This window comes from Peromyscus californicus, unplaced genomic scaffold (assembly GCF_007827085.1).
Source record: "Peromyscus californicus insignis strain IS unplaced genomic scaffold, ASM782708v3 Scaffold_4__1_contigs__length_199733344, whole genome shotgun sequence".
NCBI classification, from domain to species: Eukaryota; Metazoa; Chordata; class Mammalia; order Rodentia; family Cricetidae; genus Peromyscus; species Peromyscus californicus.
This window is the reverse complement of record NW_026294562.1, coordinates 14,845,318-14,868,247: the sequence shown is the minus strand read 5'-3', so window position 1 is coordinate 14,868,247 and position 22,930 is coordinate 14,845,318. Positions and strand designations below refer to the sequence as shown.

The 22,930-nt window shown below is 53.4% G+C and overlaps 1 protein-coding gene and 1 long non-coding RNA gene across 5 annotated transcripts in view; one reads left to right on the top strand and one right to left on the bottom strand.

Annotated features, from left to right (window-relative positions):
- Positions 1-22,930, bottom strand: part of Sh3pxd2a (SH3 and PX domains 2A) — a 213,404-nt gene that overhangs the window by 43,017 nt on the left and 147,457 nt on the right. For 2 of the 4 annotated variants that reach the window (XM_052760844.1, XM_052760847.1), the window contains exons 7-8: positions 18,855-18,899; positions 12,664-12,795 (exon numbers count right to left, since the gene is read on the bottom strand). In XM_052760844.1, the coding sequence (XP_052616804.1) occupies positions 12,664-12,795; positions 18,855-18,899 (177 nt within the window). Of the gene's footprint in view, positions 1-12,663; positions 12,796-15,900; positions 17,935-18,854; positions 18,900-22,930 lie in introns of those variants that run through there. The other 2 variants (XM_052760848.1, XM_052760845.1) reach the window with 2 other exon arrangements.
- LOC128124501 (uncharacterized) overlaps positions 1-22,930 on the top strand; it is a 41,712-nt gene that overhangs the window by 16,230 nt on the left and 2,552 nt on the right. The window contains exon 2 of the long non-coding RNA XR_008222896.1: positions 386-444. This is a non-coding gene — a long non-coding RNA (uncharacterized LOC128124501). The remainder of the gene's footprint in view (positions 1-385; positions 445-22,930) is intronic.

Sequence of the window (22,930 nt, the reverse complement as noted above, 5' to 3'; positions counted from 1 at the left end):
CGATGGGGGAGGAGGCTGGGGAGGTAACTGACCTAGACTGTCCTCCATATTCTAATCATCTCTCAGCTCCCAAATCGTCCTACCAATTCTAGACTCCTGGAGGGGCAACTCCATTCTAGAAATATTCTTTAGTGAGCAAGCCTAGCTAGAGTCTAACAGCAGAAAGTGGGGAGCAGAGATAGGCTATGTGGGGGGGGGGGTCAGAGATGGGCTATGAGCATCTCTTTCCTCCCATCTAAACACCTAGCCCTCAGCCACTGCATGCTACAATTTTATTTCACAGAAAAAAAGCAATATTGGTAACACCATGTCATCAGCTTAGCCTGTCCCTTAAGTTGGAACACACTGTCTCTTTCTCTTCCTCCTGCCTTGGCCTCTGGATCAGAACCTGCCCTGTTGGCTAATATCACATCCAGTTTCCTGCCTGGGGACCACATCTACAAGGTAAGGTGGTGGGCTATCCTCATGGGGTTTCAGAGGTGGGGACACTGAGGCAGACTGGCCTGAGGTCTAAAATGTTCCCGGTTGCTGTGTCCATGCCAAGAGGCTTTGACCCCACTGTAAGAGGAGGCCCTCCAGATCCAAGGAGGTAAGTTTGTATTTGCTTGTGCAGTGAGGCCTGGATGCAAAAGAAGGTGAATACTTACCAGGGAGCTAGTGAGGCAGGTCCCCTGGATGCTAATTCTCCTTCTACAAAGCCCAGATGACAGCTACACTCCCTCTCTCCTCTCCAGTGACAGCTGGTTATAATCCCACTCCACTGGCAACAAGGTCCACATTGCTCCCAAGATCTGCTGAGTGCCTGGGTAGCATGCCACACAAAGCCATGGCTCTGTTATACTGAGGCCTAGGAGTGTGACAGTCCATCTGAGGCTTGCTTGGGAAGTATCAGTTGAGTAGGGGAAAAAGGATGAGAAACAGCTCCTACCCCTAGGGCTAGGCTAGACCCCAATATCCCAGTGCCCTAAGCCATATTCTTTGAGACAGCAATCTGACCTCCCCCACCACACACTGTGAGAGTGTACGGCACACGTGCAGAAAACGCCAGGACCCTCGGATGGTGAGGAAGCCCCAGGAAGACAGGACGTCCGGACTATGGGAAAGCGGGATTCCCCAGTTCACCTCAAGGAGGGATGGGGACAGCAAATGGCTCAGGGCTATCCCCAGCCCCAATGTGCACCAATGGAGCTCAGTGGAGCACTCCTAAAGCTGGGCCTGTGAGACCTCTCCTTGGCTTGAATTCTGGCCTCTTTAAGGCCCAGAGCTATGGCTTTCACAGATCTTGTTTAACTTGAGAGGGTGGGGGAGGGGCCAAGGAAAACTGCATTCTTCCCCATCAAAGCCAAGAGTCTAAAGTAATACTTCTGGTTGTAAGTGATCGCAGTCTGTTTGTGATTATGGCCCTGGCTTTCTGGCAGGGCAGCCCTGGAACCCCACAGTCTTGCTGACGGGAGGGACACTCTCCCTCACTTGGGTAATCTTGTCCTCATCTGACATGACCAAAGACATTCATCAGCCCCTCTGCTTCCAACAGTTCTCCATGGCAACTCTTCAAAAACATTATTTAAAGAGGGGGAAAAGCTACCCCGAAACCCTATCATGCAATTCTGTTCCAGGCATGTCCTAGAAAATCCGAGCAGCACCAGCTGCCCAGTGCTGCTGTGGTCCACAGGAGGGAGGGGGCGCCGGACCACGCTCACCCTCCGCCACTCTCCTCCTTTCATCCAGGAGAACAATGCACACACACATGGGAGCCCCTTGATGGCCACAGTAAGAAGTGGCTCCGGGAGGCTCAGCTGTTCGCTCTCCGGAAATTTAATCTGCAGAGCATTTGGCCCTGCAAAGCCAGTTCCAGAGGTGTCCAGGAGCCCGGGATCCCTGGGATCACTGTTACAAACACAGGGACGCTCACAGCCATTGACCCATTTGGCAGCTGGGGAGAGCTAGCTGGGGGCTGGTCAACATGGCCACTTTCCCCTCCCCTGCGCCTTCTGTGTGGAGACAGACAGTATGTTTACACAGGCCTGGGGGTGGGGAGGCATCATAACTCTACAGCTCTCCATACCACGGGGACAAAGAAGCTGCTTCTGGCTCAGTTGATGAGAGTACAATGGTCAGGGAATTGGGGAGCAACTGTGGCCACTGGTGTCCCCGCTCTACCCTTCAGACAAGGGCAGCTGGTGTTCTAAGGGACAAAGTGGCTTGAAGTCACCCCTTAACTGGTAGCTGAGCTTAGAGTCCAGACTGACCAAGATCGTCTTATGCAAAGTCTGGCATTCCTTTCAGAATGACTCCACAACTCCGCCCATTAACAGGACACCCTGAGCACTGTGCCAAGTAGCAATCCCTTGGCCCAATGCCTCAGGCAAGAGGTGGGTGTCTGGAGCTGGCAGCAAGTGCTACCAGGCTAGAGAAAGGTTCGCTGGTCAACCAGCCACATAGTAGCCTACAGTTGATGTTGTAGGTGCTGGCTGGTGCAGGGACCCGAGCGCCGCACACGCTTGCCATCTGTCTCCTCCCATTAAAGCCGTTCAAACCAGCCAAAGGCCCAAATCTGTGAGCACAACGAGCCATGGGCAGCCTGGGGCCCTGTGAGAACAGAAAACAAATGAGACAGACAGAGTGTCCAGGAGAGCCAGGACTGGGTACCTGGCCAACTGCAACAGAGACCGATTTGAACGGAACGAGGAAAGGAAGAGGCTGGCAGGGGCCCGAGTCCGGGGTCTGAGGGGGACTCGGCCAGCTGTGGGCAGTGCCACATCTTTTGGAGCACACCAGCTTGACCCCAGCTTCACTCCAGAGCCTAGGCTAGACGGGAAAGTCTGCATTTTCAAAAGGCTATGTGTGCGGACGTGTTAGAGGAATGAGTCTCTGAATGCTGGGCTGGGGAGGTGGGTCTAAAATCTAGCCTCAGCCAGACTCAAGGGCCCCGTTGGGGAGCAGTGGTTTGGCAGGAAGAGTGGCCCAAGAGCCCTGATCCCGTCTCCTGACACCTGTTCTATTACTTCTGGGGCTTCAGAAACTGGTCCCTCAGTACCAAAGTCCCAGAGTCATGAGGCAGTCCTGCCTGCCTCCCCCCCTGCACAGCAGGGAGTAACTCCTCCTACTTGATATCATACAATAGGCTCCTCCAGCCTAACAGCTAAACCCAGCTACTTGTGGGTAACCCCTTCTTTCAGTCAGATCGTATGGTCCCTTCCACGTACTCAATCTGCAGGAAACACCCGACTCCTCGATCCTTACAAGTTGCCTGCCTCTCCTTGTTCAAGATCTGCCATCTTCAGAAGCCTTCTCTTCACCCAATCCAGCACTGTGCATCCACAACACCCACAGCACCCAGGCCATGTGCCGTCCTGAACCCTGGCCTCCTGTGGTTGGCATCACCTTGCTTTGGGCCTTACATGGGGAATGTAATCAGCTCACAGTATCTGGGCTATAGGTAGAGAGTTAGGGATGTCACTGTCATCAAGGGCAAGACAAGGGCAGCTTCTTGTCCACTGCTCCACTCCAGTCCTACACATGCTGTGGGTCACACAGTAGGTTCTTCTCCACACTTGTCCACTGCTCCACTCCAGTCCTATACATGCTGTGGGTCACACAGTAGGTTCTTCTCCACACTGGTGCACTGCTCCACTCCAGCATGCATGCTGTGGGTCACACAGTAGGTTCTCCATGCCTGCTGACTAAGCTGTCTACCTGCGATGGAAGCAGGATTTCCCTGAGTACTGAAGGCGGGAGGAGAGGAGACAAGATGAAGGACCTACTCCATGTGGTATGGGGCTGTAAGACAGGGGCTGGGATGGTTCTGTTTGGTTACAAGTGCCAGGGAGGCACAGCTCAGTCTCTACCCAAACCCTCCCAATCCACCACTCACACAGTCCAGCCCCTCCGGAAGGCCCTGGGGAGCCAAGATGGGGGACTCGCACTTTCTCTTGAAGGGTCTCTGACCTACAGACCTCTGCTTCCTAGCTCTTGGTGGTGTGGGGAACTTCCACATCAAGGCCCGCCCTCGGGGGTTTGACCTGCCTTCCATGCTGCAAGCACTCAGGCTCCCGGCCCTGGACAGACAATGGGACATAAAGCTCATGCCTGCCTGCCTTGCTGTGCAACCCTGGGGCAAATTACCTCACTTTTCTGGGTTTCAGTTTCCTCCTTAGAGACACAGAACACTAAGCTCCACCCTGCCTAATACCAAGGGGTTTTAAAAATCGCATGGTTTCCTATCCTGTGAAACTTAAAATATTATGATTCAGAAAGAGATCACCTTGGAAAAAGCTCAAACTCCCCAGCTTGCTGGCAGAACAGACACTTCCCCAGGTGGCCTTGACCTCTCTGAGGATGATTCCCAGCAGGCATCTAAGAGAACAGACGTACAGACTTTTGGCCACTAGGGCTTCAAGACAGGGAGAGCCAAAGGTGGCTGTGGCAGTACCGATGGCCCAGACCACAGGCGAGGGAGCCACGGCTATCACGAATCGGCTCCGGACCCCGGCACAGTTTGCTCACTTTACCGCTAGTCTTTGGCAGACTGACTTGAGTTTGGCTCTGTCCTACCCCCTGTGGTGCTCCTGGGCCACTTCCCCACAATCCAGTCCAATAAAAAGCTCAAGAGAAACAAATGAATTTTAGCAGGAGTCTGAGAGATGCCCAGCTAGGAAGGGAAATAGAGAGCATGGGCTGAGACAATGAAACCCACATAGTTTCATGAACTTGAGCTATAGGAACCAGAAGCTTCCCTCCATTTTGGGGGACTCGACAGGCTCCAAGATGGGGAACTCCACGGAACACTGACTCCCCACCTTAAGACTAGGATTCTTGGTCAGCACTGGACACCAAAGGATGAGGTTATGGAATCTGAAAAGATGCAGACAGGAATGAAAGTGGTTACCATGGGCTACCCTCAGCTACCACCACAATGATTACACGGAAAACCCAAGTGCTGAAGTGTGTAATATCCAGCATCCACAGGGTGAGCTTGGGAAAGGGGCAATTTCTCAACCCAAATTCCCTGAGGTTCTGACAAATTATACTCCCCAGAAAGCGTGTGCCCTGCACTTAGCCGAAGTTCATTATGTAAGAGCAGAGAGCACGTGGGAATGGCTTCTCCCTGGACTTCTGCTGGAGAGTGAGACTGGCCACTTCTGCTGGGGAGAAACGCATGTATGTACGCTGGGAAGCAGGACACGCATGTATGTATGCTGGGAAGTACGGACACGCATGTATGTACGCTGGGAAGCAGGACACATATGTATGTACGCTGGGAAGCAGGACACGCATGTATGTACGCTGGGAAGCAGGACACGCATGTATGTACGCTGGGAAGCACGGACACGCATGTATGTACGCTGGGAAGCAGGACACGCATGTATGTACGCTGGGAAGCACGGACACGCATGTATGTACGCTGGGAAGCACGGACACGCATGTATGTACGCTGGGAAGCACGGACACGCATGTATGTACGCTGGGAAGTGGGCAGGAGCTCCAGGACTGCCCGCTCACAGTAGGCAGACTGAATCCGAAGAGTCAGGTCACCTCTGTCTACAGAGACAGCACCAGGTGAGGGTGCCTGGGCTGCTGCTCTACCTGTGCAGCGGGAGCACGGTGGAAGGGCCAGAGGGAAGGGCCAGCACCCCTCGCCTGCCCTGCTCTCTGGCAGCTGGTTCCCGGCATGTGGCTGGCAGCGCTCGGCGCTGACAAGCTCTTGGATGCCTTCCTGACAACAGCCATGGCGCATGTAGCTCGAGGAAAGAACTATTTCCTTGTCCCCCTCCCCCTCCCCCCCACACCTGCTCCAGCTGCCGTCCTGGAGAGCCAGGAAGATGGGCTCCAAGCTGCCTCCACCAGGCAGCCCCCTGCTTACCACAGCCCATGGCTGACTTCCACAGGGCTGCCTAGCCTGCACACTTCTGCTTTGGGTGCCTAGACTCTGCTTTGTTGCCCCTCCCCCACCACCCCACAAGCTCCCTTCTGCCTACTGGAACACGCTCATTTTCTAAGGCTCAGCCGGAAGCCCAGTGTCTTGGCTGCCGGCACTTCCGCACCGCACCGCTTTTGACAGAACCTGACCGTCAGTGCGGTGGTATCCCAAGGTGGGCCTCCTCTCGGCCAGACTTGCACGAAGCATCCTGATCGAAGGTATCTGCTCTTGGGTCACCAACAGGAGTCTGGCTTCTGTCCCAAGCCCTTCTTTCTTGCCACAGGCCGGGACAAGGACAGCTGTGCAAGTAAGAACTCCAAAGAAGGTGGCTTTGGCCGGTGCTGCCCTAACTTCACGGGTAATAATCCCTCCGCTGCTCTCTGCCTCACAGACCCTCAGGGCTGAGTTAGAACCACTGAGTGTAATTCACTGTCTGGCCAGATGGGGAAACCGGCCCAAGAGGGTAAACACCAGACCCAGTCTGGTGTAGTTTTGGCCCAGAGAACTTCAAAACTGTTATGTAGCCAAGGATGACCTTGAACTTCTGATCCTTCTTCTGTCTCTACCTCCTAAGTGCTGGGATTATAGATATGTACCATCATGCCTAGTTTATGTGGTGTTGGGGTCAAACCAGGGCTTTGTGCGTCCCAGGCCAACACTGCCATCTAAGCTACAGCTCAGGTTCCCAGTCTCGTGCCGTATCTGTTATGTCTCTGGCCCTTTTGAATCAGAATATTCCAGCTCCAATACTCCAACTGTGGCAGGGGCCGTACAGTTGTTCCTGTTTTATAGGTAAGAAAATGAATACTTAGAGGATCCAAGAAACTTTCCGAGGGCCACAGAGTAATCGAGTCAAAATTACAACCAGGTGGACCTAACCCGAAGCCTGAGATTTTCATTAGGAGGCTATTTTGCAATCTTAGCGGCAAGAAGGTGTCTCCCTGTCCTACAGTGAACAAGGCTGAAGGACCTCAGGCTCACGTGAGCAGGGATTTAAGCTCTCTGGGCCTCTCTCCTCCAGCCAGCTCCGTGAGGTGAACACAGTGCGTACGTACCAGAGACGGCCTTGGACCAGAACGGACTTAGGAACCGCTGACTAGGCACATACAGCAGAGACACACACATGCACTTAGGAAGGGAAGAGCTGACACAGAGGCTTTCGGACCCTCCTACAGGACTGGGGGGGGGGGGGGGCGGCAGACACAGCTCCAAATGCAGACTGATTCAGGGAACTTCACTCCTACAAGGCTGTTTTGGAGACAGGAGTACTAGTTCATTAATCTGCATCTGGCAATGAACTATCCTTTCTAGAAACAGCCTCTCCTGTCTTTACCGGGGTGTCCAACTTCCTAAGGCGGCACAGCTCGGAAGTCTGGATCAGCGTTCAGGTCATTCCTTAGTCAAGCACAATCTAAGCTAAATTGAGTCAACCCAAGACAGCCAGGAGTCTAGAAAGCTATGCCAGGCGGGTGAGGGGGCCACCAAGCATAACCACCAGAGTTTCATCTCCAGGACCCACACAGCAGAAAGAGAGAACCAACTCCCACGTGTTCTTCCCCAACCTCCACATGGACGCTGTGATGAATGCCCCACTGGCAGCCCCTAAGTTAACAAATTAAAGCTATCCTATCCTCCCAATACAGTCCTCATCGTAAGTGCTGGGACTGTCACACCCATCAGACATGATCCTATGGTGTGCAAACAATTATCACAGTGTCTGGGACAAAGAAAATATTCAAATATCATGAAATAAACAGTGAGGAGTTAATAAGCGCTATGCACAGGATGTTTCACTTTTATAAACTCTGGGTGGTACATATCACTGTCCCCTTTTACTCTAGAAGAAGAAAACTGAAGGGCTAGAGAGATGGCTCAGCAGTTAACAGCACCTCTTACAAAGGACCTGGGTTCAGTTCCCAGCACCCATATGACCATCCGTAAAACTCCAGTTCTAGGGAATTCGATGCTCTTTTCCGACCTCTGCAGGTACCAGGCATGAATGTGATGCTCATCCATGCATGCAGGCAGACACTGATATACGTAAAATAAAATAAGTAAATCTAAAATAAAGTTTCCAAGAAGCAAACTGATTCTTGTTTCCAATACCAGGGTAGCACTGGCCCTCTCTCCTTTTCTTTTTATAGTGCCGAGGGTGAAATCCAGGCTCTGAGCACGCTAAGCAAGTACTCTACCACAGAGTAACAGTCTCAGCCCACAGCATTAGATCTGAAACCCAGTACTTGAATTCTGGATTCCTGGCCCTCTCTGCTTACATACACAGCCTCTCAAGTTGCAGACACCCATGTTTGGGGGGTTCCCCTTACCCAAATAGCTCTCTTCTTTAAAACCAGCCTTCTAGCTGATAAGAATAAATTAAAGCGTTTATTCCACAGGCTGGACCACCTGAGTCTGAGCCTTGATTTCCAGACTCCCCAGCTCTGGAAACTGGTCCTCTGACTGCTGCATGAATGCCATGTGATCTCCGCCCCCCCTCAACACACACACACACACACACACACACACACACACACACACACACACACACAGACACACAGAGTGCGGGGAGGGCAGAGACTGAGCCAAGAAAGGAAAGAGTGAGGTTTCCCAGTCCCAGCCTCCCCAAGGCTGGGATTCATGCTTCACTCTTGGCTTCAGGGAGATTTTTCCCATAGTCTTCCAATAGTCTTTTGAAAAGTTAAAGGGATTTCCAGTCTTTAGCCACAGATCAATTGTACTAAAGCACTGGATTTGGAGAGTAAAGATTCCCAAGGCTTAGTTTTCTCACTGGGAAAGTGAGCGGATTGACGAGAGTTCAGAATCCCTAGTTTCCAAGGATAAGAACCCTCAGTGTATCATGGCGATGCCAGGAAATAAAAGACTCAGAGGACGAAAGCTGAGGCAGGGGAAGTCTGTTGACTCATCTCCACACTCCCTGCGCTGGCTGCAGTCTTGGAAGGAAACAATCCTGGAAAGCTACAGGCAGCTTCGCTCAGCACAGAAAGCAGCAACCAGGACCCTGACATCACCCGTCTGCAGATGTCACACCTGTTATGCCTGCCAGAAGGGGCAGTCTGTATGGGTGGGTCTTTGAGACACAAGAATGTCCTGTAAGGAGGTATTTCAGGTACCATTGCTCAGGTCAAGGGTGAAGGGTCATGCCAGCAGGCCCTGGCATGGCTTGCTGGATGGCAAAGTTACCAAACCTGATGTATGTTTCTGCTCTGTGTGATCCTATTGACCAGTGGAGAATAGAGTCTTCCTACGTGGCCTCTTTCCATTTGATCAAAAAGGCGCTTGCGACTTCTGCCCATGTGTTTCTTGAGATTGGTTATCCTCCGCATGGGGAACACATCACCTTCTTGAGGTCTTCTCAACTGATGCCTGCCTCTAAGTTCAAAGGATCAATTTAACTACTAATACAGCACTACCTAGAAACACCATGATAGCAGGGTCCAAGGGGAATCTTTAGGCAAGGATGTTCTAGGGTGATCTCTGATCATCTTTACCAGTCCATGTCTCAATCCACTTATCATTGACACATGCTTTTACCCACTCAACACTCAAGATCAGCACATCTCAGCCTCCCCCAGGGTCTTTTTGGAGGGAGAGACTTCAACTTTCAGATTTTAAGAATCACCTAAACTCTTTGTGACTTTCGCTATAAAATGGTTAAAGTGCCTTCTACCATGTAGGATTACTCCATGGAACTGGTACAATTATCCTATTTAGTAAGGGGACTGGAGCCTGGTGCTTACTGTTTATGGGCTTGGTATTACCTTCCAGACACATCTCTTTGGATGGGTAACAGCCACAGAGTGCTGGCATGTCCACACCCCACATTACCTTGTGGCTATAGTCCAGGTCACAGGGGACCTTTCACAAACAGGCAGAGGCAGAGGTTGCTGGGTCTCTCCATGGACCCTCCATTTGAGTGACTCCCAGCTAAGTGAAAGGGTACACAGGCAGAGGCCTGCACCAAATGGGAGGCCTGGGGGATGGTACTCACTGGGGCTGCTGCCCAGCAATGCTTGTGGAAATGTTGTAACACGTTCACTATGTCCCAGGTCAAAGGCATCACAATTGGGTCTTTGTTCCAGAGTTCTGAAGCCTCACTCACCACTCCCTCCAAAAGCAGCTCACAGGATGCACACACCTCACCTACAACCCCCACAGTTCAGCCTCCAGCTTCTTCACCAGAGAATTCCCTCTCAGGATCTGAAGTCTGGTCATCTAGCTTTCTCCCCTCTACCCCATCTCTCTTGTTGAGCTGGATATACATCCTAGCCATCCTGATTTTAGATGGACAGACAGATAGGTAGCCGCAGTACGCCAGATCCTTGTTCAAACCATCAGAACAGCAGAAAAGCCACAAGTAACGAGGCTCTCTCCATCTGACACCCAGGGCCCTGCTGAGTCACCCAGCGGTTCAGACACAAGGCAGCCTCCACTTCCAAGCAGCCACAAGGTTAAGGCTCAGTAAAGGGACATGGAGCTACCCAACTGCCTGGTAGTAGTCAGAATCCTACGTCTAAGGACAGCAGCCCTCTTATGGGGTCTCTGTGCTCAACTGGGCTGCCCAGGGATGGGTGGCAGTAGCAAGCTGAGGCCTCTTTACAGTCAAGGGGACTGTGCAGGAAAGCAGGCCTCTTTACACTGTTTCTAAGCCTAACACAGACGCACACCTTCTCTGAGTTCTCCTTCCTTCACCCTTAGGCAAGAGTCCGGGTATTCTAAGGTTACAAATCCAGGACAGAAAAGGGAAAGGTAGGTGAGTCCCTGGAGTCCTTTTTAATTTTTATTTATTTTATTAGTTTTTGAGACAGGGCCTTACTATTTAGCCTTGGGTGGCCTCAAACTCCAGTGTCTACCTCTGCATCCTGAATGCTAGGATTAAAGACGTGCCACTGCACAGCCTGGAGTCATGTAGTGGGACTCTTCTGTCATCCTGGCCCATGGCTGACTGACCCCAGCCTCAGAGGCTCACCACCTCATGCTACTCTGGGTCATACAGTGGTGGAGGTGTGGCAGCGTACATGAGTCCCCAAGGCAGAACTTCTTAGAAGACTTGACCTTGCATTCAAAAGTGGGCTCCTGCCTTTTCTAGGAGCAAGCTCCCAAGTGAACGAACTTTCCTCCCCTGCTGTCTCTTATTCGGTCATGAGAGATCCCTCATGGGGCCTCAGGGCCTTGGGGCTTCCAGAGCCAGCCCCCGAGACGATGCCAGCTTCCACAGAGATCAGGGAAACGGGGCTGGTAGCATGACACACTAAAGTTACATAGGAAGGGAACCAGGGTGGTGGTCACCTGGAATCAGGATCTGAGACCAGGTCATGTTGTCATGGGTAGCGTCACGGCCAACCACCCATACACAAGGACAGAGCCCGATTTCCCAGGAAATGGACTATGAAGACGACAGCCTCAGGAGGGGGAGTCCAGCCTGTGCTCACATCACAGCTCTGAGATCAGAAGTTGTACCCCCTAGAACATCCAATGAGACCTCTTTTAGCTTCTCTGCAGCCACCTAGAGGCACTATCATTCAGAAGTTCTCTTCCAGCTCTCTGTGCCTCGCTCATTCTATCTACAGAATGGGCACAGTGACCTACTGGTCTGCTTTCCTTCTGAACTATTAGAAGGGAACACAGAAGCTGATCAGGTCTCCCTCTTGAAGGGCCCCCAAATGCAGTCCAGGGGTATGCCTATGCACAAGGCCTGCCCCCAGCAAACTGAAACCGAAACCAAAACAAGATCCTGAGTCCTTTCAAGCCCCAGCTGGCAGGCTGTGGGCCAGCCGCAGGGGATGCTGCAGGGGTTTCAAGGACCTTCGGGCCCTTCAGGAGCCGCGTGAGCCTGCAGCACAGGACCGACAGACTGGACCCCTCTTTTCTGCATCTGCCAAGGACACACTCTGGAACCAGGAGCCCCTGGGAAGCCACAGATAGAGTCCCTGTGTCAGCTCCTAATGATAAAAAGTGGCTGCTGCAGGACCCCTCCTGGCTCTGGGACCCGATTTTATCCAGTGCTGGGGCCCTCTTCCCAGGTCCTGGTAGCTTCCAGCTCAGCAGGGGGCAGTCAGCTCACTACCCCACTCACTGCCCAGGCGCTAGCCAGCCTCAGCAGGCCCGGCCCTGCCTCAGACATCTTGCTAGGGGTCTGGGGACCCTGGAACCCATCGTGATGTCATGGCCTGTCTTCTCCACCAGCTGGCTGGGTCCTCCCACTTCTGTCTGGATCCTGGCAGATAGCTCAACTGAGGAAGCTGTCATTGGGCACCAGAGCTAAAGCTGCCATCTCCTCGGGGCCTCAGTAGGCATGGGGTCCCTGAACAGGGGATGGATGCTTCTGCTGCCACCTTGGCCTTGCATCAGCACAAGCTGGCTAATTAGCCTCAAGCCAGGGAGACATTCTTCCACCACCAGCTGCCATCTCCTCGGGGCCTCAGTAGGCATGGGGTCCCTGAACAGGGGATGGATGCTTCTGCTGCCACCTTGGCCTTGCATCAGCACAAGCTGGCTAATTAGCCTCAAGCCAGGGAGACATTCTTCCACCACCAGGCAAACTGCTGGCCTGCAGCCCAAACCAACAGGGGAACTTCAGACTCCTGGCCCTCTCCCTGCCAGATGGAAATAACGTATAGCTGCAGAGGTTGGGGGGGGGGGGGAGGAGGAGGAGAGGAACAAAAACCCAGGCGGGCCCGGGAGCCCGGCTGGACCCAGGACTGGACAGCCGAAGGCCAGGCACTCACCGCTTTCGTTCTTCTCGATGACATCTACCACCTCCCCGGCCTGGAGACTCAGCTCCGAGTTCTCTTGCTTCTTATAGTTGGACACCACCACGTACTGTTCCAGGATCATGGGCTCGGCGTTGGTGTCGGCACCTGGCGAGGGCAGAAAGCAGGCGGTGAGCCAGCGGCCGGCCGTGGCCCCGCGTCCGGGGCGCCCTCTGTCCATCGCCCTCGAGGGAGGCTGCTCGGTCGCCAGCGCTGCACCGAGGAGGAGCAGCCCGCAGCCAGGGCTCGCAGCTTGCCGGGCCCCGAGGACAGGCCATATAGCAAGGCCCCACACCGGCCCGCTGCACCGCGGGGACCGGGGGACATGGGGAGCCAGGGGACGAGGGGAGGAGAAGTGGGTGGAGAGAGGCAGAGGCAGGCAGAGATGGAAGACAAGGAAACGGAGGGAAAAGCCTGCTGCTGCGTGCGAAGTTAGTCACAGCCCGGCATGGGGGAGTCTGCAGAGAGGCCTGGGGCCTCCCGTCTCTCCAGACTCTTGGGCTGGCTGGGGTGTAAGAGGAGGACCACAAGGGCACAGTGGGCGGCCCATGAAGCCTGAGACCAGAGCACAGGGGAGAGAGAAAGGAGAGAGGCAGGGGGAGGCCCCGAGGCCTGCCTGCTGCCTGTCTACCCCGAGCCTGTAAACCCAGAGAGAAAAGGCAGCAGGGCTCCCCTCAGGAGGGAGAGGGAGAGAACTTCTCCACAGCCTAGGTCCAGCAAAGAGTCAAGAGGGTTTGAGGCCGCCAATCACTTGGGCTTACTCGCAACCCTTAAATAGAAACACATGAGACCCGTCGAATGAGGAGCTGGGGGTGGAGGCAGGAGATGGGAGGAGGGCCCAGACTGTTTACTTGAAACCCAAGAAGAAAGTCCCAGAGCCAGAGCTGGCGAGCCTAGCCCACCCCCTATCCCCCCTCCCCCCTCCCCCGCCAACTTTTCCTCAAGTTCGGCTCCATTCTTGTCCTCCTGGCTCTCAGAGGGCCAGGCAGACAGTACCTTAGGCTTTCCAGAGGAGCCTTCCTGAGCCTCACCGCCATCGCAACCAGCAGAGGGTGACCAGTCCCCCTTGCCTTGGAGTGCTGGGCAGTTTCAGGAGCCTCAGAGTCAAAGGTTGGGGTGTATCGAAGAGAGGGCAGGTGAGCCCCGCTTCTAGGAGCAAGCCAGTTCTTTGTCCTGTTTGGCTACTAGACCAGGGTGACATTTGTTAAAGAAGCACCAGGCTGGAAAGTGGACAGGCTGGGTGTCCATCTCAGCTTAAATGGCACTGTCAGATCTCTGCTCTTCAGCTGTTACCATGGACACACTCAAAGACAGGATGCCCTGCTAGCGTTCAAATAATCCATAAGCCAGAAAATGACTAACCACCTCTTTCGGGAAGCCTTCCCAGACCTCTCCACCCCTAAGGGAATTCCAGCACATTTCTTACGCCACGGTTGTCAGTCAGCCTGTCAGCCAGTCATTCCCACACTAGTGGCTGAGGCAGGTGAATCAGGAGTTCAAGGTCAGCTTGGGTTGCCAGTCAAGACCCCTGTTTCAAAACCAAAACAAATGCAAAACTCTACCAATGTTTCACACCACTAGTGTGGCCACAGAAATAGTCCAGTGTTTCCGGTCTCCTGTGGTGCCCCAGCCTCAGACACATTCCCTCTACATGACTGAGTCTGACTCACACGCCAGGCAGGTATGGCTTCAGTTCACCTCTAGACACCCCCTTTCTCTTACTGTTTAATTCCCAAACTAATGAGAGGCCCAGAGAGGACAAGAGACTCATGCAGTTCCCACAGCTCATACAGAGACAGCCAAACTACTTACGATCTTTTCAAAGGTTCAAGTCCATCTCTCTTCCGATTACAGAACACTGATTTATTTCCATACACACTGTCCTTCTGACACAATGATCCTCCGCTTAAGAACACAGACTCATCCCAGGAACTTTCAAACCCCTTAACTCTGATGCCTAGGCTTCAGAGGGCCAGCTTTTGTGGGTGGGGCCTCAGTATGAGTCATTTTGCATACCTCATCCTGTCCCACGGTTCAAATTCGCAGCCAAAAGTGAGAGACACTGCTTAGACCTCTGAGTCCTTTATAAAGAAGGCGCTGTCAGGGTCTGTGGCCAGAGAACTCTGGGAGAGTCAAAGAAACTCTTCTCCCACATGATGTGGGCTTTGCTGCCCCAGATGGACCCTTTGGAGACTCAGAAGTTGAGGTGTGCCCCATGAGTGCACACATACAAGCCCCCAGGGAGCCCCTGAAAAGCCAGAATTGTATTTCCGGCAGAAACACAACCAACAGCTGGGCAGCCCAGCCTCTGTACTCAGATGTCACCAGCATCTGCACCAGCTAGCAACAGCCTGGGCACTGGGTGACAGACAGCCTCCCACTGTGCCCCTGGGGGATATCAGAGCTTGTGTAGCACAAACCAAAAAAGGACCAGCCACTGAGGGGACCCTGGATGTGAAAACTGGGAGAGGAGACTATAAGACCAACATGGGAGACAGTGGTAGGGTTAAGTCCTAAGATGCCAATTACATGCAAGTCCCCATCAGGGCCCCTCAGGATGAGTCCCATACTCAACAGCCAACCGAATGTCCATCCAAGTGAGGTCCTCACAGCAGCTTTCCACAGAGGGCTCCACACAGTCTCACATTACACATGTGTAAACTGAATGTCTCTAGGGGAAGCAGATTCTAAACTAAACCCAAGTCCCATGCCACCAAGCACATGACCTTAACGCCTGCATCACACACGGCCTACAGGTGCCACTGATGTGCAGTCTCTAGGAAGGACCCTGCCTCCCTGCATCCCCACACACCTGGCACACCTGATCAACACTCGACTCACTCGGTCACCTCTAGCGCATACTAGCATATGACTAGTGCATCCGTCCATTAGTGGTAGGCACTGAGTGCGAAATGAACGCACTTCCAGACAGATGGTGTGACTGCTGTGCCCATCTGGCTAAACCAGGAAGGGCCTTACCTCCCAAACAGGGGTGGGGGTGGGGAGACAATAAATGGCTGACCTGGAAATGGGGAAGAGGAGATGTGAAGCTGAGGCAACATGGAGCACGCAGCTCTGGGCTCGTGGCCAGACGACAGACAAAGACGTAAGGACAAAGATGAGGTGCCAGTGAGGGGACAGATATCAGCTTATTTTGATCCAAGCCAAGAAAAATCTGAGGCAAGATTTCAAAGCAGAGAAAACTCTACACACCCACAGCCCTCATCCGAAGTCTGCCTGGAAAATTGGCTGGAGCCTCCAACGGCTAGCATTCTGGGACTCAGGAAGGCAGAGTGAAGAGACCTTTCTCCAGGGTCACACAGCACAGGCAGGCTGCCACTCTTCCTGCAGACAGCTGCACTAGCTGTGGGATTCTCTCCCACCCCCTTCCCACCCCCAGTGCAGGCAGGCTCCCAGCTCCTCCCTCTGGCATCTGCCTCTTCTGAGTGTCACTGCATGGCAGCAGGCACTAAGAGCAGGTATCCAGATGAGAAACCGCTTGGTGGTGGGCGGTGATGTCATCTATAGAGACAGCTCTGGATCCCCTCCAAGGCAGGCAAGGCCTGGAAAATTGGGGTCTGGAGGAGTCTGCCTGAGGAAGGGGGAGGCCCACTTGTGCTCAGGCAAGAAGGCTTTGGCAGAGTGCAGAGGGGTGGACCCCTTCTAGAGAGCATTGCCTCCTGGTTAGAATGGGACTTTGCAGAGGAGGTGGATACTTACACTCTATCGGAGTCCTTGGCTAGGGTCCTGAGGGTCTCTGCCCTACCCCTGCCTATGCCTGTATTCCTCCAATTACCGTCTGCACAGAACTTAGGGATTTTCGCTGTAAACTTAAGCTTCCAAACTAGGTCTTCGGAAGTCACTCCCCGGTTCCCGTACCTTCAATGGCTCCTCCTTACTTAGAGGGTAAGAGGCAAATTCAAGCCCAGTCTTTCCTGTGATTGGTATTCCCCTGGTTCCCTGCTGTTCCTCCACTATCCTGTGTACATTCAGGATTCAGCACACGGACTGAGCACCCAACGTGCCCCTGTGTCCCTGTGGACATTCTTCTTAAGCCTCTCCTGTAGGTCCTGCCCCTGCTCCACATGCCTCTTCCCCTTCTCCTCCACTGCTCTCAATTCTATCCAAGTAGTTCTGCCTCTCCAGGAGGCTCCTCAGCATTCGGCCGTAGTCTCTTGTTCTCTCCTGGGTTTTTGGGTGGGAATGGATCTCCAACCAGACCATGTGCTTCCGACCAGTCACCTCTGATGATACCGGGGCCACAAGACACAACCCAGACACAACCACTGCCTGGCATCAAAAAGGAAAAGCTTAGAATCAGTGTCCAGTCCAGCCTTGCCCTTGCTTGCTGTGGCCTTGGGGAGGACTTAACCTTCCCGAGTTTACCTTCAGGAACAGTACCTCAGGGGCTGTTCTGTGCATGCACTGAAATTACAGGGCCTAAAGCCCCCAGTAAAGTACAAACAGCTGTTTAGAGAGCAGAGTACAGAAGACTTGGGAGGACCTAAAGCCCTCACTACCAGAGGGAGCTTGGAGCGAAAGCCACTGCACTGGGAGGGTGGAGAGGGAAGCCTAAAGCTGCTTCCTTCCCTGTAATCCATCTCTCCTAGACCCACCTCCAGGCAGGCAGGGGCTTACCAGCTGGAGAGAGTCAGCTCAGAGTCTCCAGGCCACTCCGGGTTGCATGCCAGGCTGAGCAGCCCCAGGACCCTATCTATTAGGATCTCTGGCATCAGCCCATCACCTCTGCGTTTCCTGTTTGACAGAATTCCCCCAACATTCCAGAAGGGAAACCAAGGCTGGGAGAGACTCTAGTCTTGGACTCTCTCAGTTGGCTATCCCTGCCACTCTAGGGTGAGGGTTGGGAGGATTGCCTCCCTTGGGCCTCTGGCTCCAGAGAGTTGGACTCCTCTTGAGAAGCCAGGCCCCGTGGGAGCTCAGCTCCAGGTTCCAACACTCCCAACCCTGGGCATCCCACCAAGACCCAACGGCCCCTCGTAGCTGGTTCCTCCCAGGCTGCACTGGGCTGCTGGCCTCTCAGCTATACGTTTGGTGAATAGAATGTATTGCTGTGGGCCAAGTGGGATCTGGCTCACTAGCGTGAGCAGAGGGGAAAAAGGGATAGGAGCCCAGTGATTAGCTCAGGCCCAGGCCGGCATCATAGGGAACACCATCAGGACAACCAGGAGGGAAGAGCGACCTCCCCCACTGCCTTCTCTCCTGGCCTCTCTCCCGGGATGCTCAACATCCCCTTCCCTGCCAACAGCAGTGTGGAGGCGGGGGGGGGGGGGGGGGGGGGGTGAAGCTGGAGCTTTAACCCTGCAACTGGCCCAAGACCCCTTCTCACTCCAATCCTCTGTCATGCCTCCTCACCCCTCAGCCTAAATATTTGCTTAGAAAGAAAGGGACCCTGTTGAAGACCCTTCTGGAAATGCCATCCCTCTCCCACCATCTACTCCAAGCACTACAGTCCTGCTGTTCATGGTTTTTGCCACGAGGCTAAAATCAAGACCCTGACCCTCTACCCAGATGGACCAGATAAAAGCTAAGTCCCTAGGCCCCGAAGGGTACCTCAGATGGCAGCTTAAGGCCTTGGGGGCAATTCTAAGCTCGGGACTACTGGGATCTAGGGCTATGATCCACCCTGCCACACTCTCAAGAAGGGCCCTCCTGTTCTCCAGAACTCTAGCTCCCCTGAGAGATCTCTGGAAGATAGGTTTGGGTGTCAGGGACTCCCTGTCTCAGATTAGAGATGGCTCGTGTTTGGCTGCTCTCCCTGGGATGGCCATTGTGACAAGGCCAAACAAAAACGAAGCCCACCATCATCCTGGAACAGAAATGCCCTAAGATGGCATGACATGCCTTTGGGAAGCTTAGGCAACCTCCCCAGGGCAGCACAGGCAGGGCATGGCTGAGCTGGGATTCAAACCCACAGGCACTGGGCCAGCACACACTCACTCACACTCTGCTACTTGGCCACCGCTCTATAAGGCTCCATGGCTCATCTGAGGACCAGAAAGGGTTCTCCCAGCAAGCAGAAAGCCCAGGGAGTGGAAAAGCCCCGCATGCCGATAAAGGGAAGCATGCGCAAGGAAGCCTGCGGGCACCGGCTCCTCGGCACACATGCTGGGACACACATGTTCACACGCATGCATGCAAGGCGGTACCTGTCACGTCCTTCTTGGGAGACTCAGTCCAGCTGGTTAGCCACACTGCCGAGTCCCCGAGAGAGCAAGGAGAAGCAGGAGAGAAAACCGTTAGGCAGGCAAGAGGGCCACTGAAGAGTGGCTGCAGACACAGAGGTTCAGGGCGCCCTGGGCGGAAGGCGGGGGAGGGGAGGGAGTGATTTCCTGGCCTGGGATGACTGCTGGGCGTGGGCCTGTATGATTACAGAGGCTGGCTGGGATAATGAGGTGTCTGTTGAAACACAGGCATCTCTGAAGTAGACTTCTGACCCAGGCCCTCCCTGCAATGGGATTCGGCTTTAGTGTGGGCTGGAGAAGGCATCCCGGCTCTGCCTCTGTAGCCATGTGGGAGGCTGGTCCCATGGGGCCTGGTGGCTCCAAGGATTGTCAAAGGCCAGCGGGCTCAGCAGACCAGACCCAGGACCTCAAATGTCAGGGTAGTTTTCAAGTTTTATAATACACTCTGCCTTGAAGTCTTGTTCAGCCCTTGCCACAGCTGCACCCTCCAGCGGATGGTGATGTAGGGAGCAGAAGATTCCTACGGCAGCGCTTCTCAGCCCTCCTACCGCCGCGACCCTTGAATACAGCTCCTCGTGTTGTGGGGACCCCCACCATAAAACTATTTTGTTGCTACTTCATAACTGTAATTTTGCTACTGTTATGAATCATAATGCAAATAGCTGTGTCTTCCGATGGTCTTGGTGACCCCTGTGACAGGGTTGTTCAACTGTCAAAGGGGTTGTGACCCACAGGTTGAGAACCACTGTCCTACAAAGACCTTTATCTCACACTGGCCCCAGAAGAGGGACCTTTAGTGGTAGGGAAACACGAGGGCTACATTCCAGACTCAGACAGTGGTGTCCTATCTGGGCCTCAGTTTTCTCACCTGTGAAACAGGGTTATGTTGTCTCCTGCCAAAGTGTGATGGGGGACAGGTCATTACGGGCTAAGGCATCATCAGCACTATGATGGGGAGAAACCCTTCACCTGTTCACTGATGTGAACATTTCTAAGTGTGTGTGTGTGTGTGTGTGTGTGTGTGGTGTGTTGGGTGACATGCCACAGGGGGACACCTTTAGGGAATCAACTCTCTTTCCATTTTTACATGTGTTCCAGGGTTTGAGCTCGGGTTACCAGGCTCAGGCAGCAAACACCTTGACTGGCTGAGCCACCCAGCTAGTCCTGGTTCAAACATTTCTGGAATATCAAAAGTCCCCACGATCACCAGAGGTCAGCACAGGTGCTCTCGGACCATTGGCTCTCCTGATGGACTCGGGAGGCGGGCACACACCTCCGGCCTCAAATGTTAAGGAGACATTTCTCATATGGAAAGTAACTGGCCCAAGCTTCCATGAGATAGAACGGAACCATGCCTGGAGATAACCCCAAGTGCAGGGCCCTGGCTGCGGGAGACAGTCAGAAGGCTGGTGTCGGGCTGCATACAGGAGAGGCAAACCCTTGCAGGGCTCTAGCACTGGCCGGGGGGAGCTGCAGACCTCTTCACAGCAGATAAGAGTAGTCAACACTGATCCAACATTGGTGGTCTTTGTGCGATATTCTTCACATACGGGCTACTCAGTTACTCTCCGGGACAAACCACGACAGCAGGTACTGCTACCCCTCCATTTTGCAGACAAACTGAACCAGTGAGATGAAGTCACTCACTCAAGGCTACACAGCTAGTATAATGCCCATCTCTTGCAGGGACACCGATCAGACAACCAGAGCTTGATTCTACCATTTCAAGCACACTACACACTTGCTCAGTAAACAACACCCCCCACGCCCACCCCGGCCCCGAGCACTGGGAAGCTGCTGTTTCAAATTTTACTGTAACTCAAGAGTGAGTTGCTTGTGGAGAGTTTTTTTTGTTTTGTTTTGAGACAGGGTTTCTCTGTGCAGCTTTGTGCCTTTCCTGGAACTCACTCTATAGTCCAGGCTGGCCTTGAACTCACAGAGATCCGCCTGCCTCTGCCTCCCGAGTGCTGGGATTAAAGGCGTGCACCACCACCGCCCGGTGCTTGTGGAGAGTTTTAGAGAGGTCTCTGGGGTCTCAGGCCTGGGTACGAACCCAGGCCCTGCCCCTCTAGAGAAGTTACTTAATCATTTGGAGTCTAGCCTTTCTTTTTAAAAATAAATTATTTTATTCTCTATATATGAGTGGTTTGCTTGCATGGATGTCTATGCATCACTTGAATCCCTGGTGCCCGAGGAGGTTAGAAGAGCTGTTGGATCTCCTGAAACTGGAGTTACAGATGGTTGGAGCTACCATGTGGGTGCTGAGAGTCAAACACGGGTCCTCTGGAAGAGTAGCCAGTGCTCTTTACCACTCAGCCATCTCTCCAGCCCCTCAAAGCCTATTCTTGAGCTTGTAAAATTCAGGGTAAAGTGATATGCTCACCTTCTTGGCTGCTGTGGTGACTAAATGAGGTAATACCAGTAGCCAACACGATGCCTAGTAATTACCAGTGCTTACTAAAGGTTAGCCACCATGGCTGGTAACTAACACTTTCCATGATGTAGGTAGCATGAGCCTGGCTCTCAGTTTCATTCAGCTCTGGAGGCACCAGGAAAGTCAAGGCCCCGGATGCAAGGACGGTAACTGAATGATACACTACGTTAGACACACCAAGAAAACTCCTGCATCTAGTCTGAGATGCTTTCCACCATCAACCTCAGACTGGGCCAGCCAGAATAAGGAACAAACGGGGCTGGGTCTCAGGCCAGTACCTCTCCCAAGCCTGGCAGCTGGCAGGACTGCCCTCATAGTTGAAAAAGGGCAGACATGCTGAGGACCACCAAGGTTCTAAGTAGCTACAGACAAGGAGGGCCCTGTGCAGAGTGGGGTGGGGATGGGGGCCTTACCTACCTGTGCCCACATCTTGAACCCCCTCTTCCTTTGTGGTTCCCTTTGGGTTCCTCAGGAGGAAATGTTTTGAGAAAAGGCAAATCTCCTCTAGTGAGCCACAGAAAGACAACCCAGGAAGGATTATTCTGCTAGGCCAGGGAAAACTTACCTTAGGTGCCAGGGGCCAGATAGTCTCTGGGAAGACCACTCAGCTCTACCATGATAGTGTACAAGTGGGCTGGGTATGGGAAAACTTGTTAATCCCAGCACTTGGGAGGTGGGGCAGGATGACCAGGAGTTCAAAGCCTGCCTGGGCCACTTAGATTTTGTCTCAAAAGCTAAAGAGAGCTGGGAGTGTAGCTCAATGGTAAAGTGCCTGGCTAGCATATCTGAGGACCTAGGGTCAATCTCTAGTCTGTCTGCCTGCCTGTCTCTGTCTCTCTCTAAATCATCTAGTGATTATACTAAAAACAGTAAGTGGGCCATCCACCTTATTCACAGAAGCACGAGGTAGGCTGGAAGTGGCCAGAGGCTGGACACCTGAGCACATGCCCATCCTGCTTCAAGCTCCAGAAGCAGGCATTTTCTTCCTTGTCCTCAGAGGAAAATGGAATAGACTAGAAGCAAGCCTGTCTTTTTAAAAGCGATTCATTTCCCAATCCCTGGATGTGCAGAGCAAATCCAATCCTGCTGCTCCCAGGCCTCCCTGGCAAGCTCTCTCCTGGGGTGGGAAGGACCCCTTCCACCTCATTCTAATGAACAGAAGAGAGCCTCTGGCTCACACAACCAGGCCCTCCGGCCAGCAGGCAGACAGGGCTGCTGGCTCTGGGGCAAGAGGCAGGCACAGCCAAGTAACAGCTGTGGCCAACACAGACCAACTGCTGCTTTATTTCCCTGTCCTCTGCTGACCAAGAAGCCAGGGTCCCGCAGAACAGGGACACAGTCTGCCACAATATGAGGGGCATGGGACTACAATCTGCTTGCCTGGTCTTGCTGGGAGCTAGCTCTGTGGCCTTGGACAAAGGGCTTAATTTCTCTGGGCTTCAATATTCAACACCTGCCAACTACAGCATTCAGGCCTACTGATCTCTCAGGTGGTCGTCTGACGTTCTCGACTTTCCTGGCAGAAGCCTGGTACTTGCCATAACACATGTGATCAAACGAGTCCTGGAAAAAGACCATCTTTCCAGAGAAACTTGCACACAGGTTC